A 13,329-nucleotide genomic window follows, 5' to 3' on the forward strand; every position below is an offset into this window, starting at 1 on the left:
TTCAAACATATTTTTTTGAAAGTTTCCCAAAAGTTTTCAACAAATTTTCCTGAAACTTTTGTGTTAGTATGCTGATTCGTCGCTAAAAAAAGCTTGTATTTCTCTATGAGAGTGTCTTAGGGTTTTAGTAAGAATGAACGTAGTACAAAGATTGAGTGATGTTAGGGTTTGATTATTGAGTGTGGGTTTATTGATATATTTTATTTTAATTGTTATTTTCATCTTATACTTGATAATAATTAAGTAATAAAATAAAATTGACAATTCACATTTAAAATCTAAAATGAAAGAAAAATGACGTTGTTTGAGTTCAAATAAAATTTTCTAAAAAAATTTAATCTCTTGTAACACACATTCCAATCACCAAGCAAGAAACAGTAAATAGAAAACGGGAATTCGGAGCGATGGAGGAGGAAATGACAGGGTGCTTTGAGAACAACGGCAGGTCGTCGTATAAGGTGTTCTGAGAAACACGGCAGGTCGTATAGCCCTCTTTTAAGTTACTTGGCCGAAACGACGTAGTTCTGTCCAGGGTTTAAAAACTGAAAATACATTTTTGTTTCTTCTTCTTCTTCTCGGGCATATCAATCAGTCTCGCGCCGCCGTCGCTTGCCCTGGTTGCCCAATCTCTGGTGGGAAATAAAGAAACCGGTGGAGGGAAATCCCGGCGGCTGGATGGCCGACAACTGCCCACTTTTGACATAACGTGCGTCCGCCCTTGCCACCATCTGCTTCTTGAGTAAATCGTTGGCGATGACGAAGGTGCAGCAGTAAACCGAGTTCCGGCACACAATGATCTGTAAATCCTGCCCGGTTCCGATACATTCCGAAATTTCGGCACCGCGTTGCTCTTCCACTCAAACCGGTGGCCTCTCTAAAACGTACCATTGAACGCGAAGGATCGCAAGCAAATGTTTCGCGCCAGAGAAATCTTGGTCCGGCTCCCTAAACGTTTAAAACCCACAACAATCTTACAACCAAGGAGAACATTTTGCTCCAAATCCGCTAAAAATGCCAACAATACTAACGCCGAGGAGACGAGTGTGAGTTCGTACCAGGAGCAGTATAAGCAGCTGGAGAAGCTCGACTTCATGACCGCCACCAAAATGCTCTTCACTGCTCCGCCTTCGAAAAAGAAATTTGGGTATTCTTTTGCTTCGAATTTTCTGCAACATAGTGTTGATTTCTTGTTCTTTTGATTGTTCTGTACGTTGGTATTGCTTTTGCCGTGATTGGAACTTGTGGGTCGTTTTCGGTTCTGTTTGGCATTTCGTCGAACTGCTTGTGTGCATGTAGGAAGATAATTTACATAGCTGGGATAGTGGAGGGTTTGTTGAAATTAGAAGGAGCCAGGTGGGTGTTTTAAGGTTTAAATTGATTGAATGTGGGCAAATGTTGTGTGAAAAATTGAATTTGGACCCAGCTGCTAAAGCACTAAGCTAATTCTGGTCTCGTATTATTTCAAATTGTTGAAGGATAAGAAAATGTACAAGAAATGTTGGTGTATGGGTAAAATGTTAAGAGGGTATGTATTTTGGTCGAGTCCAAGTAAATCATTTGTATTTTTGGGTCCGTATTTGTTCAAATTTTCCTATTGAGTTAAAAGAAAAACAGAAGTTCAATGCTTATGTCCTTGGTAGTGGAACAAACGAAGAATGTATTAGTACCCCGAAAGGGATTCTATATATTCTCACCATTTTGCAGCAAACCCTTTTTTCTTTTTTCCATTTGTGTAGGTTAGTTTGCCTTGATTTGTGTCTGTGCGGTGTAGATTACTTTCCAAAGAAGCTATTAATGAAAGATATTTCTGTACTTTGAATATCCTACTGGTATCTTCCTTTCAGTACTGAGACATGTTTTTGGCCCCTCTTCTTTTCATGGTCAGGCTCGATTTCCATTTGGTACAACTGTTCTTTTGTTGCATGCCTTCCTTGGGTACGTATCACTTTTCATATTTGGTTTCTCCTGTGGTTACACATCATTATCTGAATACTTATTTCATGTAACAGCTGTGTATCTGGTGGCTCAGTATGCTCGCTATGAAATTAGAAGAATGGAAGCGGTAACTAAACATTTATGTTTTTTGCTTATCTTAAGCTTAAAATAGTGCATATGTAGTATAGTCTCTTGATTGGATTGTATGCCATTGTATGTTTTTATTGTGAATATCTCGTTTAAGAAAAAAACAAGACAAACTTGGGAAACCAAAAACAACTAAGCAAGATAATTAACACCAAGAATTTATGTGGTCCGGGTATGTGCCTACGTCCACGGGGCATCAACAACAATAAACTTTCACTATATCAATGATGAGTACAACGAATAATCTTGCCAAGCCTCTAGGATTAAGGCTTGACGAAAAACCTGAAAGAACAAGAACAAGAAATACACCCTTTATCTCTTTTCATTTCTCTAGCAAACATTTTGCCTCTTCTATATTCTCTCACTCTAACTACTTGAGTGGTATACAACTTATTGTTTTGCTCTAGTTTTTTTTTTGCTCCAATTCAAAACTAGCGCAATAGTCCTTTATATAGACATAATATAAGGATTACTGAATTTACAATTGGCAACCTGGACGCTCCTTATGTATCTGTCGAAACAACCTTTGCAGAAAGAGATCGTTCTGCATCTTTTACTGATACACTCATCTGGCTGGTTCACCACACACACACACACACACACACACACACACACACACACACTTGTATTTGTCTATTACCAACTTTATGCCACAAGAAATACACTATGGCCACACACATATAAATGCTAGCTGAATATTGGATCCTTAGAAGCTCATGGATGCAACATTTTTCCTCCAACTTTTCCAAGTGAACATTCTAACTAATCATGTACAATCTGAACTCTTATACCAAACACCGGATTTTTTTTCTTTCCATCAATACTCAAGAAAGTTTCAACTCATTGATTAATTTCAAAGATGGAGCATTGCTTTTTAACACAGAAACATGATCATGTCAAGTTCGATAAGCACATATTTGGAAATAGAGCAAGATATACGAGTATCACTAAAATGCCTTTGACTTGTCCAAAATCTCCATCTCAGGAACAGGAGATGAAAAAGAAGAAAGAAGAAGAAACGAAAGCAAAAGAAATAGAAGTAAATGCTACCGAAGAAAAAGAAGCAGGATCTGTTCCAGAGCTTTTGGAGGTAAAAGTGAGACTAGATAAACTTGAAGAAGCACTGAAGGAAATAGTGGTTGAATCGAAGAAGCAAACTGCCAGCGGGTTAACGAAAGATCAGGAAGTAGGTAGTGAGAAGAAAGATGGTGTAAAACAGGCAACTGACACTAGTAGTTCAGACTCCAGCAAGCCTTCTGAGAAAGATCACCTTAGTAAACAGGATTCTGGAGAATCAAGACCGGCCCTCGGCAAAGAGAGAGTAAATGGTCAGCACCCGGTTCGTAATGCTTCCTTGAAGGATCAACTGGACAAAACCGAAGATGGAGGGGCTTCTCAAGATGCTAAAAGATGAAGTCGTCGGTTACTTATTGTCTACAGTTTTGGTTGTAGCTTAGCATAGGCAACAGGGAACGCGTCATTTGAACAGGTTAAGTTGATTTATAGGTGGGAGTACGTTGCGAATTCGATGTTCTTTTCTTCATCTAACTTTCTTCTTGCAAAATGAAATAATACTTAATTGTAGAGCTTTATTCCCAGAAATGATTAGTGGGAACATCTTGGAGACTAGACTTTGGTTGAACGATATGTTGCCTATGAATTGATGGTTATTTTCCAGTTTGCTGGTTACGATACAAGTTACACAGTTCTTGCTTGTGATCGCAGCAAAGGTGAAGAAGCAAATGAGAACTGAAATATCAGGCGGATTCCTATTGTTTGAAAGCAACCATCACTCCTCTGTAACTTGGTAAAAGTATTCATTTTTGCACTTGAAGTTCCGAGTTTGATTCTTTCTCCGGCAATTTTACTTGTATAAAAAGTAAAAATACCAAGGACAAATAAGAGCATCATCGATTAATCATGAAACAATTGTATATTTGTGATTAAAAAAAGGGATCCACACCTCTCTCCTCTTACACTCGTGTGTTTTATCTATGGCATTGGGTTGAATAGATCGAAGGAAAATTAATGAAAAAGGAAAATAATAACCATACATTATCTTATTTAATCCAACGACGTGCATAAATTTTTTCAATCTGACAACTAAAAATAAAAAAGGAGTGTAACAAAAGAATCAATAAAACTTGACCGATTATTGGGCTGGACTTTCATTAAGGAGGCCTTGCCAAGCCCTAGTCCTTACAACCCAAACTGGGCCCACCAACAGACGGGTCCTACCACCCTTTGATTTGTGACTTTGTCTTTTAACTCTGAAGCCCTTGGACCCTTAAACCCTAAAACCCTCTGAAACTGCAAAAATGTTCCGAGGAGTCTCTTCCATGGCGCGCCTAATCCGACCCCTGAGAAAATCCACTCCTTTTCCTTCTTCTTCCAGAATCCCAATTCAGCAAACACCCACTTTGCATTTCGCACAAGAAAAACAAGTCTCCCTCTTAAACCCTTCACTCCAACCACCGCAATTCCGGCGAACTTACATCTCCGAAATGCGCAAATCGGCCTTCGAAGGCAACATTCTCAGACTCCTCCGGAGGGAAATACAGTACGAGCTCGATCACTCTCCTGCCACTCAGGTACCTACATGATTCATCCACTCCGCTGTCTTTTGCTCTTAAAATTCCAAATTTTGACTTATGGGAAGAAGTGGTTTAGGCTTTGTTTGGTTGATGAGAATTCGAGGGAAGAGAAAGGATTTATTGGATTTCGAGAATTGGGTTGTTGGGTAATTTAGTTTATGTGGCGTAGGATTGCAAAATTTCATCATCCTGGAAAATTAGCATTTCTCTGTTTCGGGGCTGATTGGTTACTTGTTAAGAAAAATGCCACGCTCCAAAAACACAAATGAAATCTTTCGAATAGGTTTCTGGATACCGAAAGGTGCAATGGAAGTCCATTCAGTTCAATTGGTTTTTTGGTAAATCCTTATGCAATATAATTGAAGTTTTTGTTAATTAAGACCGAGCCAAAAACAAGCTACTACATGAGCTAAAATTTTGGCTTGGTTGAATTGCAATCCGCAAGGCGAGATAATAGATTGTATTCAAGATGTTGTTCCTTCCTGAGTTGAGTTTTCTCAGCCATCAATCATAGGATTAAGACCGGATCTACACATTCTTCCCTCCAAGGACTCCGCTTAGATGCGACAGTCACTAAGTTTTGGTCGATGGTTAGCTTTTGTAATCACTAATCACAAGTTAAAGCACTCTTAAATAATATCTAGAAAATTCCCTTTAATTATTTGGGAGTCATTTTTTTTTGGGGGATTTTAATGACGAGTTTTTTCTGTTTTTCAGCCAGTTACAAAATTTAAGTCGTTTACCGTTAACGACCAGCCTGGTGAGCAATGGATAACCTTGAAGAGAAAGTTTGGAGAGAAAGAAGACATTAAGATCGAAGCCACGATGTTTGATGGATCTGTTCCTATTCCGAATTCCAAAGGTGGTGCTGGCCTTGGAAAAGATGTGCAGCTTCACATTACAATGATTGTTAATATCTCCAAGAAGGAAGGCGGCAATGTGTTTGAGATTATGTGTTCAGCTTGGCCAGATACTATAGAGATCAACAAGCTTTTTGTCCGAAAACCTGAGAAGATGCCAGCTCAGCCTTATGCGGGTCCTGAGTTCAAGTATGATATTCTATTTAATCTCCTTTTTATATATTACTATATGAAGAACTTTAGTAACATAAAAGGAGTTAAAGGTTGAGGAAAATTCTTGATTTTTCTGAATTTTGTAGAACTCTTTTGTGTCTTCCCCCTTCTCCTGTCTTTTGTTGTTGTTTGTGGTTGTGATTCTTTTTCCTTTTGTGTATTGATTTTCTATATTTATAGAGTATAGAGTCTGAAAGCTGATTTGTACTTCGGTCTCATAATATTTTCTTCTGCTCTCTAAATGTTACTGTTTATTTGTTTTTGTGGTTTGTGTACAGGGAACTTGATGATGAGTTGCAAGACTCACTTTATGAATTCTTGGAAGCAAGGAGTATAAACGATGATCTTGCTATTTTCTTGCACGAATACATGAAGAACAAAGATAAAACTGAGTTCATTAGATGGATGGGGACTGTGAAATCATTTATTGAAAAGAAAGTAGAGTGATTGTGCAGCATTTTGGATGACCTTGATTTATCAATCCTGTTTGCATTGAGTAATGAAATTGGCATGATTATGCAAGTGGAGCTTCCTCTTATGTTTTTAAATCTTTCTTTGTTGTTTTAACTTTCCATCTGAGAAAAAATTATGAAATATTGTAGCTATTAATCTTGAATGCTTTAGACAAGTTATGCATTATGTCATCCAAAATAGTAGAATAGCCCTCTAGTGGTGGCATATGCCATCTGTTTAGGTTCTAAAATTTGTTAAAACTGTCTTCTTTTTCTATTTCATCTCAATCAACACCAAGATCCATGCCCTAACATCTATAAAGCCTTACTTGTGGGACCCTTTATTTACCATGGTTTCTCAGTCCTACCATGTTTTGGGTAGATCTTCTCAACATAACTAGTAGGGTTTAGGGTTTTCGTTATGGGACTTTGCAGCAGTGTTCATATCCCGTGGGAGATTTATGCTATTTTAATAATTTCTGCCTCAGCTAGATTAGCTGCTTGCAGCATTATGACACTACTTGCTGCCGGTTATGCATTGAGACTAATTGGTTAAAGTATGCATGCCATATGTTCATGGTACAATGAAATATGATCATGTGATGATTATTATGCTAGAGAAGGAAGCCATTTTGAATTAAGTAGCAAAAAGTGTATATTTTGCTCATATGGCTCGTGCAATGGCAGATTTTGCTATTTTCTTTGATCATGCAGGGGAGTTCACCTTGGTTGAAATATAATTTCCTTAATGAAGTGGAAAGTATGCATTTTCTTCCGTGTTACGTTCTATGTCTGCTTCGGTCATTATATTTATCCACTTGATCACTTAACAGATTACAAGACTTTTGCTCTAGCTTCTTTCCTACTAGCTTTCGTCATCTTTTGGTCCTTAGACACAAATTTCATGTTGCAAATGTGCTTCTGCTACATAGAATAACAATTATTCAATTTTTCTGTAGCTCCATAAATCTGAACATTCACTTTGAGATAAGTACAATCTTGGAAAGTGGGAACGAGCTGTTGCAGGTTGCAATCAGGTTTAAGACTATTGATGGTGTGTAGATGAATTATGCTCCTGGATCATGCTGCTTGCTGATGTTGTGGCCAGAATTCCCTTCTCATAGAACGTCTGCATTCACTTTTCCCAGTCATGCTAACGAGTATCAATGTAACGTCTGCATCACTTCCCTTTTCTGTTTTGAGTCTTAACCATATATTCTCCTTTGCTGCAGGATTGCGTCAGCAACTGAAACTCACAGAGTAATGTTTGTTTCTAGCTTCATAGTCTGAACTAAATTGAAATCAAGTGGAAAGTATCGATGTCTTGGTATGTTAATATCTCGAACTGATGGTCCTGGCTTTGTGAAAGATGCTCTATAGTACTATCTACTCTTGGTGAACTTCACATTCCACTACAATATGCTTTACCATTGATAGACAGACATGCCAACGGTGTGGTGTATATTGGTCAAACCCTGGATAAGATGAAAGTCTTATCCTCTTTAGATTTGAGCAATATGCATCAGTTCCAAATCTGATGTCATGTTATTTTCGTTATCTTTGCTGGTCTGCATCATACTTTCTCACCTCTAACTCCTGAATTGGGTTGGACTATAATTCGTTCGATCTTGTGAATAGTAGTCATATGTTTTTGACCAGAATGACGGTGCTACTGATTACGACACTTCTAGGCAGGAGCACCGTAGGAAATGAGAATGGTTGTGTCGTGGTCCACGAGTATCATACTCGTCTTTCCAATTTTGATGTCCCTTGCTAGCTTCGTCCGTAGATTTTTGATTTCCCCTCTTATTCCTTGCAAAGTTTGTTGATCTTAATTTCAAACATCATTTTTGAGGTTTGATTTTCAAAGATTGGTTGTACATAGATGACCATCAAATTGAGATAAAAAGTCAATTCAAAAGTAAAGTTGTATTTGTTTGAGCCATTTTTATAGAGAAACTGTGTCATTTAGAAGAGTTTAAACATTGTTGAGAAAAAACAATCGATTCAAAGACAAAATTGTTGAGATAAATGGTCCATATGAGTCTCTCTTTAAGGGCTAATTTGGAGTTGTTATGCGGTAAAAAAAAAACGTTGTTTTGAAGAGTATGAGTAGAGCTGCTTCTGCTTTCTACTGTTTTAGACCCATGATTTTGATAAAAAATAAAAAATAAATAAACTCTTTTTTTTTCATTTACCAAACACAATTTTAGCTCAAGCTTTTTTAAAATACTTCTTTAAAAAAAAAAAATTCAACAATGTCAAACCAACCCTAAGTTTACCATGTAGACTCGGAAATCATAGGTGATTACAAATCTAGGCTTAGTCAAATTGAGTAAAACAATGTGCTCATTCTTCTACACTCAAGTTCGAATTCCCCTCCCAATGGTTTAGATGAAAATTTTGACAAATAAAAAATCTTTGACTAATCGGCACCGGGCAGGCGTTAGCTCCAATACATGGTCTTACAACAATTACATTTGTTGTAGAATTATTTTGTAAACAAATTGCAGTGAGAGAGCACAATTTTCAAATTTGGTGAACTCTCAAAACCCAAGTAATTTCAAGAAAGCGATATAAATAGAAATATGTGCGTAATTCTTTCTTAAGCGTGCAATTAAACTTTGATTGATGATGGTTTAGTAATCTCCCTCTCTCCCTTCATTGAATGGGACAAACTTAAACCTCCACTAATCAAGTCTTAAACAATATTCAAATCTTACAACGACAAGTAATCTCTTCCTTAATTATTATAAGATCCTAATGGAGAAAGACTTGTTCTTGGTTTAATTTTTCACCTAATCTCATTATCTCAGCAACTTGAAAGCTCCACGTTCACATGCTGCCTCTTTTTCCAACGGGTGTTTGTTTAAGTGTTTCTTAGTTTGGAGGCAAACTGAAAGCTTTTCAATATTTTAATGTCAAAATGGTAAAAGAATGAGGCGTTGTAACACAACTATATGGACACCCCAACTGGTTTGCGGCTAATGGCAGAAACCCAAGACTTTTACGTTCACTTCTACAAGGGAAATGATAACCACGCTCTTTTTTTTCTGTTTGCTCACTCTTGTGTTTAATCTTATTTGTTGTTTTTGTTTGATTATTCAGTTTGATGACAAGACGTATGGCGCGAAAAAGTATGTGTAGTTATTCGTTTCCTTTGGACATTCTCCTTTCACCTTTTTCCTTCACCATTCGCATCATATAATGTTGTAGGATGATTGAAATGCTCACTCTCCAGGTAAAAAAACACATCCGTCGAGAATGATTCACTGAAAAAGTTTCATCCATATTGGAAGTCATTTTATTATTAGTTTATACATCGGTTTGTCTTTTTATTTTACAACTGATTTGAAATTTTTTTTAGAGGCGGAGATGATTTTTAATAAATGACTTAAAAGATAGATGGTTCAGAACATTATATGACGAGATCAAGACGAGAGAAAGTAGCTAGCATAGCCAACTTTACATTCATTTTCAAGACTCTTGACATCTTGTCTTCCTATCAAAACCTCTTGTTAATCTAAGATTTCAATGACAGTTAACTGTCATAGTGAACAAATTTCAATCACTTTTTACATGTTAATTCTAGGATAATCATGGTGTATTATGACTAAGCTGATATAGTAAACATCAAATGGATCTGGACCCACACAAATTAGAAGTGGCCTAATTATGGAAGAGATTATGTGGCTAAGAAATCAAGGCAATCAAGATTTACCCACAATTTAATATTGAAGTTAGGTAGAGGTTGAAACGAGTCTTTCTGATCCTCAGAAGAGTAAATTGTCGTGACTTGGCCACTGGTTGGTCTTTTGGAAAATAAAAATATTGTTGAGAAATTATTGATGGGGCAGGGAGAATAGCTATGAGATGAGCGTGATTAATCATTATAATGTGTCTTTCACATGGCTTGTTACATTACACCAACCTCTTAGATCCAAATAGCACTAGCAATAGAGATGGTCTATTATTTCAACTGCAGGTGGGTCAAAAACCCATGTCATTTAAACCATCATGTCAAATTAAAAGTAGTAGTAGGAAATGACAATCAAAAGATTCCAAATCTTTGCACGTTTTGTGGACCTTATAAACAAATGTTTAAGATAGACATGACCCTCCAGGTCTCCCAGATGAACACACCTGGGTGCTGCGTGACATAATATCAGATGATCAAGTATTAGGCAGATTTGGTAGTATATAAGTTGATTAGAAAAGTATACTCTCGTACTCAAGTTTCACGGTCTTTAAGAATATTGTTTGAAAGCAAAAAAAAGAGTAAAGTAATCAAGGCTAGATTTATGAGTATTTGTCTAAGTACTCGCTGGTTTAGTGTTCTATTTTTTCTTACCAGAACATATCAAAAAGTATCAACACACCACTCGAAAGAATTGAGAATCAAATTCTACATCTTTTTTAATACAAACAGTATTACTATTTTAATTTACACTAGAGGAAGGAAGAGGGGTTTCAATCCGGAATGTTGTAAAAGAAAGAAGAAAGTCGTAACAATTAAAGTAATCCACCACTTGCATAATTGGATTCTATATCACTATATGAAATTTAGAAGCATTAATTTGCATTTAGTCCATCTTCAATTCCAGCATTTAGCACTTCTCTCTTAAAAATAAAAGAGAAAACTGAACGAGTAAAATTTATACTAACGTCTATTGATCCTTAATAGCTAAAGTATTGAGAACCCAATTAAAAGAAGAGCAATTTACTGGCTTTAGAGTAATGTTAGGAAGACCAAATTTTTTAAACCAAATAATGTGTTACTAATAAGAAACAAACACGTAATCGACACTTAATTAATAATCCAATTATCTACAACCACATCACTAAAAGATTTGGTCTACCTAACATTACTCCTAGCTTTAAATGGGGAATTAACTTCCCAAATTAAGTAGCAAAATTGATCATTGAGTTACCGGTACACATCACCGTGCAAATTCAAAGTTCTGATGCCCAACTTATAGATCGTGAGATCAAATGTTACATGGATCATAACCGTTGAATTATTAAAAAAAAAAAAAAGTGTCACAACATTTGGGATTGGGATTTACATTCAAAGCCAAAAATTTAAAAACAAACTTCTCTGAAAATGTCAACTTTAGCTAAAAGGAATGTACAAAAGTTGCCACTCATACATGAAAACCAAAGATAGAGGAAACCTGAAATTGAACAGTTAACATGGATGTGTTTAAAATTTGGATAAAAAAAAGAAAAGAAAAGAAAAAGTGAACTGGGAAAGTGCCTTAGAGCTTGAGGGACAAGTCAAGCTTCTGCAAGTCATCTTGCTTAGTATTAAAATGGCCAATACTACTATTACTCCACCATAATCCTCCAATTCCTTCCGTCTCTGGAGAAAACTTCCGAACATTAGTACTATAGGAAAACCTTCCAACACCGCCACTCGATGAGGAGGAGGAGGATCCTATGCCGCCACCCTGCACATGAAAAACATTGTTAGGTGGAACAAGCCGCCCGATCGCAGGTTGTTGATCAATAGGTCGTCTCAGCAACCCACTATTACCATTATGTCCTCCAATGGTGTTTGTTTGGTAACAAGGCTTGTGAATTGTGGAATGCACTTGTATGCCAAGTGACCTATTATTGAAGGACCCATGCAAAGGGAGAGATGCCATGCTGGAGAATCTGTATGTGGAGAGTAAACTTGGCAGCCTATCAAAGGCATCTGCTTCTGCTGCAGCACAATTACCCTTGAGCCCTTTTTTGGCAAGTGTTCTCTCTCTCTTATGAGCATTTTGGTGCCCTCCGAGCGCTTGTGAACTGTAAAATTTTCTCTGGCAATAATTGCAGGAGAAAACCCTTGGCTCGAAATCAGTAGTGGTAGTACCTTTGGGACTGGAAGTCTCTGATGAAGAGTTTCCTGATGTGTTGTTTGAATCAAAACAGTTGATGAGGTTGAGTTCCAGCTTCGCCCCGTGATTGGATTCCTTGTTTGAGAGGCTTAGATCTAATGGAAGATTAGGGTTTTGAGCTTGAGGGTGTTCTTGGTGATGATCTTGCACTAGTTGTTGGTTCTGTGCGTTTGGGGTTTCCATGTTTGAGACGTGGATTAGGTTTGGTGGTACCGGTGCCTCTGAGGGTGAGAAATTGCTTGAGATTTCAGAGAGAGAGAACTCCTTCTGGGTTGATGAGAATTGAGGGGGTCTAATATTATGCAAGAAGAATAATATGTTGCTGATATATTAGTGATAAAGGCTGTGTCCTATGTATAGAGGGATAGACCACTGTTTTACAGTTAAAAGGTCTCAATATTGCAAGACTTAAGGAATAAGAAGAGTACTGTAGAGAAAGAGAGAGGGTCCTATAAAGGCTATGTGATTGAAACTAATGAGGAACATCCATGTAGCTCTTTTTCTTGCATATACCTCTCTACTGTATCTTTTAACTTTATGTTTGTCTCCTTGACATCTGTGGTCTTTAGGGGTTTAACCTTTTCTAGGCATACACTATGCAGTCATGGATATGACTTACAGCGGACCAGACTAGAGATCCAGCATAAAGCGAGAGGATTTAATGATGCATGTTCACGTGTAAGTGAAAGTTCTTATGACTGATTTTTTTCAAAATAATAACCAATTTGGAGGATTTAATGGATGAACCGTTCACTTATAAGTGAGAGTCTTATGTTCGTAATTCGTAAATGACAAATTCAGTACCAATTTATTTATTCACCCATTAATGTAAATATATCGAGGTATAAAAAAAATGAATGCATGTTCAAAATTGTAAATTTGGCCATGAGGGCAACACAAATTCAATGTTGAAACTGATGATCTAAAGGGGTGGTCGAGTTATAGGAATTACATACTTGAAAAATCATCATGGCAGTCCTATGGGATTCTTGTAATTTGGCTTAAATTTAAATTTTGTTCCTGTAAATTACATAATTCTCGTACTTTGTTGGTTGTCTCAGTTAGGTCCCAGCTTGTTATTCCATCAATATTTTGTAACAGAAGAGTCATGCGACTGACCCTCAAGTAGAACAAGAACCTTAGTCCTATTAGCTTGACTTGGATTTCAATTCGATCTCTGTAGTTTCATGGATAACACAGGGAGACCATCTATTTAAATTATAATTTATAAATAATATGATTG

At 36.9% G+C, this 13,329-nt stretch overlaps 3 protein-coding genes across 3 annotated transcripts; 2 read left to right on the forward strand and 1 right to left on the reverse strand.

The window, feature by feature from the left end:
- Positions 1-373: 373 nt before the first annotated feature.
- LOC126609594 (uncharacterized) lies at positions 374-3,759 on the forward strand. Its single transcript, XM_050277448.1, has 4 exons — positions 374-1,144; positions 1,886-1,935; positions 2,010-2,062; positions 3,068-3,759. The coding sequence occupies exons 1-4, from the start codon at positions 912-914 to the stop codon at positions 3,494-3,496; spliced, it is 765 nt and encodes a 254-aa protein (XP_050133405.1). The 5' UTR covers positions 374-911; the 3' UTR covers positions 3,497-3,759.
- Positions 3,760-4,362: 603 nt separating this feature from the next.
- On the forward strand, positions 4,363-6,271 carry LOC126609609 (uncharacterized protein At2g39795, mitochondrial-like). Its single transcript, XM_050277463.1, has 3 exons — positions 4,363-4,673; positions 5,394-5,725; positions 6,028-6,271. The coding sequence occupies exons 1-3, from the start codon at positions 4,401-4,403 to the stop codon at positions 6,194-6,196; spliced, it is 774 nt and encodes a 257-aa protein (XP_050133420.1). The 5' UTR covers positions 4,363-4,400; the 3' UTR covers positions 6,197-6,271.
- Positions 6,272-11,239: 4,968 nt separating this feature from the next.
- On the reverse strand, positions 11,240-12,632 carry LOC126609938 (zinc finger protein 1-like). Its single transcript, XM_050277870.1, has one exon. The coding sequence runs from the start codon at positions 12,267-12,269 to the stop codon at positions 11,460-11,462; it is 810 nt and encodes a 269-aa protein (XP_050133827.1). The 5' UTR covers positions 12,270-12,632; the 3' UTR covers positions 11,240-11,459.
- Between the last annotated feature and the right edge of the window lie 697 nt (positions 12,633-13,329).

This window comes from Malus sylvestris, chromosome 17, assembly GCF_916048215.2.
Source record: "Malus sylvestris chromosome 17, drMalSylv7.2, whole genome shotgun sequence".
Taxonomy (NCBI): Eukaryota; Viridiplantae; Streptophyta; class Magnoliopsida; order Rosales; family Rosaceae; genus Malus; species Malus sylvestris.